The following is a 4887-nucleotide window of genomic DNA, read 5'->3' as shown; positions in this document are numbered from 1 at the left end:
ATTCTTCTATTATATTAATGGACCATTATTAAATTTTAAGATTTTGATTCAAATAGATGATTCAAAAAATAAAAATTTGACTGAAATATATCAAATTTAAACTAAAAGCTCACAACTTTTAGCAAATATGAAAAAGTATGAGGTGATTTATAATCGTACTTAAATACTTTATTCTATTTTTCGTTTGATGTTCTTTTAGGTTATAGGTCAATATATTTGAATTTCGACCTACTCATTTTAATTCAATTGAGTTTTACTATTGAAATAAAAAGAAAAAACAAAATTCTCAAGTCTCAAAATCATATTTTCATGTTCATAAAAATTATACAATCTTAATTTTAACCAATTTAGAATGCATTCAAATAAACATATTATTACCTTTTTGCTCCATATCTCCACTTTTACCGAAAAGGGGAAAATATAAATGGATCGTGACAATTGATATAACACATAATGATCTCAAAAGTGAAAGAGTTGAAATTACTAGTCCTTCTATCATTATCGATTTGTCTAATTTTTATTTTGATTTGTTTTAATAATATTATTTTATTATTGTTTTGAAATATAATTTACCACTTTATTTTTTTTCTCTTATCTTCACAATAACTAACAAAATAAAAAAAAAAAAAAATAACTTATCCCACCCAATTTCTTAATCTTCATACCTATAATCTTATAATGTAAAATAAAAAAATCAGATAAGTATGTACAATATTTGCTCTAAATATAAAAGTATTTATTTCTTTGGTAGACCATAGTAGGCTTTAAAAAGGTTGTTTAACAGTTTTACTATAAATTATTGCTGTGATTTCCAATCCCATGCTATTATCATCATGTCCAATATTTTGATGTACTAAATGATTGTTAGTGCTAGCTACTTATAACGTATGGGAATTATTGATCTTTTTTGTCACAAGTCCAAGTTCATAGGTTTCCATTAGACCATAAAACTTTTTAAAAAGAAATTTATTATTATAATTATTATTATTATTATTTTGCTTTTTAATGTCAATTTGATTGTAGTATAAGAATCTTGTTAGAAAGTGAGAAACAATATACCCGAGTTGAGTTTTAAATGAATTTATAGATTGCTCATATCAACAAAGTGCATCATCTTTTCAAAATAGTTCATTTACTAAGAATTTTGCACTTAAGCGTGCTTGGTGGGGGGAACAAACTTAAAATGGGTAAGCTTAAAGTGCGCATGAGTGAAATTAAAGTGCTTGGGGGAAAGTTTTTTCGAATGCGTACGAGTAAGATTAACGTGCACTGAAAAGTCTTATAATGTCTATATGGTAGTCTTCTGCGTGTCTAAGTAGTAACCGACGGTTTGATGAGGCCGGGTGTTATACAAAGTTTTTTTTGTTGCACCCAATATGATTTCTAAAAAGAAAAGGCATTATGATGGAATGGGCATACATACTTATGTTTCTATGTTATTTGGATAAATGGAATTCCGAAAAGCATTACAATACATGAGATAAAAATGAAAGTTTCTAGTAACGATTAAGTACAAACTAGACATAATATTATACTCACAATTGAATAGATAGACCAAATTAAGCATGCAAATCTAGGATTTGCAATTATTCATTCTTGTAAAAATACAGGATTACAATTTAATTCTATTAATTTAATGCTAATTATTTGAGCACTTTTCTGAAGCTCCCCAGTCCTTTCTGATGTCAAAATAGTAATTGGTATCCAAGTAACAATTGCCATCATCATCCACAAACTGCTTTTATATACACCAAAATTAGGTGGAATAACTTACAAATCAAAATATATCCCTTTTTGGGAGAGACAATATATATTTTTAAAAAGTCTAAATCAGAACCATGCGTCGTAGCTACTCAATTTTTTCATACACTAAACAAAACAGAAACATCAATAAAAATCAAACTCAAATTGCTCTTCAGGAATTAAAGTGGTAGATGCTCTAACATATCCAAAGAATTAGTCTTTTAATTAAAATCAAGTATAGTCGATTGAGGCTGATAACTACTCTTGATTATGTTAAAATATAGTTTAAATTGAGATTTATGGTTGATTTAAAGGTTGAAGACTACTGAAAATATTTTATATACATGTGAATGTGAAAAAGATTCCACATCACTAAAATTATAGGTTGTTGACTTGCATATAATACTTGATCGAAAGAATAAACTTCAATACGTATACGTATGCAAGTCTACACTTATTACACGTGATTTATTGGTCTAAGCCTACAGACACCCCGTGAGTGTATCCACACGAGTGGACCCACGAAAGTAATTAATTACCTTCCATCGGATGAAGAAAGAACCCCTAGCAAAGAATCCAGAAGGAGTAACACCTTTATCTGATTCGTGTGTATATTCCTGTTCTCTTGGGCTAAATGTACCTATCACCTTCGTTGTTTGCCGCACTACAAATTAATGTACCCATAACAAAATTAATTAATCAAAATAATATTAATTAATATAATATTAATTAATATAATTTACCTCTAACTCCAGCTTTCCAAACAGAATAAACACTAGAGAGGTTTTTAACAATATCTTGAGATACAGAAAAATGAAATGTGATTCGGTATTTGCTTCCTTCTTTAAGAGTAAAGAGTGTGTCCTTAGAGCTTGTACAAGGAAATGGGATTGGGAGCACTACATCAGCTCGATCAGGAGAATATATATTCAGCCTCAATATCTTTACTTCTGGCCTTAATTTCTTCTCTGTATATTCATTAAACATTAAAATTATGCATTATTAGATATCTTCAAAAATAAAACTATAACAATTACTAAAATCATAGGAAATATATATATACGAACAAAATAATATATAACCGATAATGTTTAAATATAACACCTAACTTTCCATGTATGATATATCACAACCCTTTTTTTTTTTTTTTTTTTTGAAACAATATATCACAACCCATTTATTAATTATATCTCACTGTTTTTGAAAGTTTCTCAATTTTTAGCTAGTTTTCAAAGTGTATTTAAAGTTTTATTAATATCTTTAATTAAAAGCGTTTCATAAAAATTATATATTAAAATTTTATATATTGATATGAATTTAAAATTATGTATTATTACAAACTTTAATGTTTCAGTTTCTGTCAACGGAATTGAAATATTTTAATATGGACAAACCAGGGGTGGAGCAAAAATCAATAAACTTTCTAAAGGCGCTACTTAATTTAAAAAATTATCTTTAAATACTTAACATATACATCAACATTTAATATTAAGTCCCTTATTTTTAATGCGTCCAATATATTAAACATACTTATAAACCTCTCCTGCATCAAACTATTAGAGACAGAAGGCTACCTTCAACTGAAAGGCCAATGTTTCTTATAAGAAGTTGATTTTGTTTGCTTGAACTTTCATCATTCTACAAAATAACAACAAAAAATGAAAATATTAACTTCAAAATTAAATTAATACAAGTAATAATCATTATTTGATATTTAAATAAAAAATTTAACTTTAATATATATCATACCTTATGATCATCCTTCTCAATTATCTGTTCATCATTCTTTTCTTCAATATCATCAGATTTCTTATTCATTTCTTTAATCAAATCCTTACAAACTTCAGCACTAATCTTATCATTCTTTTTCTCAGCTTCTTTCTTCATATTAGAAGATAGAATGATTCCTGCATTTTGGGATGGAGTAGTCACACTTCCTACTACAGCTGACATTTTTTTTTTTTTAAAAGTATTTTGTGTTCTTAAAACACAATAAAACTATAGGAGATAGATATGCTTTGGTATTAGTATGGTGCTTAATGTTGAAGTTGGGTTGTATTTATGGGAATGAGAAACTAATAGAATATTTATTTGAGCAAGTTATGGTCATGATGAAAGCATATGCTATGTGGGTTTCAAAAGTGGCAAATATGGTAGCTTTGAATTAAAGGTAATGTCCAAAAAATAATACTCTCACACGCCTCCGCCTCCTCACACCATATATAGATTAGAAATATAGACGTATTTCGCATACTATTTCTTCATATTTGAGTTTATAATATTAAAGAATAAACTTAACCAAAAATAAAACTTGTATTGACGCTAAAAATATGTTACTGTGTACTACTCTTTTCGTGTTTTTTGTTTGTCCACTTTAAGTTTGTCTATTTTAAGAGAGAGAAATTAAAATTAGATTTTTGAAGTATATATTGAAGATAAAAATATATTCACGTGAGATTTTGTTAGATTTGTCTTGATGTAAAGTTTTTTAATATATAATTTTTATAATTTTTTAAGATGCGTACTTAAAGATATTAAGGTTTAAAATTTGCAAAAAAAATACATGTAAAAGATAAAGTAGACAAACAAAAAGAAACGAAGAAAGTATAATGTAAAAAGTGTTTTATAAACGAATTTGTTTTGGACCATTTAAAACTCTAAAATTAACTTAAGAAAAAATTTAAATGAAACAAACATGAAAATTTTTTTTGCTATTTTTTGTTTCTATAAATCTGTTATTAACAATGATATTTTTTTTAATATATTAATTGAAAAGAAAATTTGTTATAGTCACACTTTTAATTTAAATGAGTTTCATATGAATGACCCTGATAGAGAATATAATATATCGTGAGGCTTTAAACATAAGCTATATCAACTTTTGTTTTTGTGATCTTTTAACATGGATTAGAAACCAACATAATGGAAGTTCATAATTTTTAATCTAGATTATCCCTTTTTAGTTTAATGTGGAATGTATATGTGGTGCTACTATATATATTTGAGAACAGCAAATGTGGTATTCATACTTTTTACGACTCTCATATTAAAAAACATTTGATAAAATATATTTTATAATATATTTTGAAGCTTTAATTATATGAACTTGTACATTAATTAATATGAATGAAACAAATGAAATTA

At 26.4% G+C, this 4887-nt stretch overlaps 1 protein-coding gene across 1 annotated transcript; it reads right to left on the bottom strand.

The window, feature by feature from the left end:
- Positions 1–1402: 1402 nt before the first annotated feature.
- On the bottom strand, positions 1403–3917 carry LOC130820804 (rho GDP-dissociation inhibitor 1-like). Its single transcript, XM_057686325.1, has 5 exons — positions 3493–3917; positions 3318–3381; positions 2487–2711; positions 2283–2407; positions 1403–1735 (listed from the first exon to the last, which is right to left on the bottom strand). The coding sequence occupies exons 1-5, from the start codon at positions 3694–3696 to the stop codon at positions 1640–1642; spliced, it is 714 nt and encodes a 237-aa protein (XP_057542308.1). The 5' UTR covers positions 3697–3917; the 3' UTR covers positions 1403–1639.
- Between the last annotated feature and the right edge of the window lie 970 nt (positions 3918–4887).

Source organism: Amaranthus tricolor, chromosome 1 (genome assembly GCF_026212465.1).
Source record: "Amaranthus tricolor cultivar Red isolate AtriRed21 chromosome 1, ASM2621246v1, whole genome shotgun sequence".
Classification (NCBI taxonomy): Eukaryota; Viridiplantae; Streptophyta; class Magnoliopsida; order Caryophyllales; family Amaranthaceae; genus Amaranthus; species Amaranthus tricolor.
Note: the sequence above shows the minus strand (reverse complement) of the source record. Positions and strands in the feature narration are given on the sequence as shown.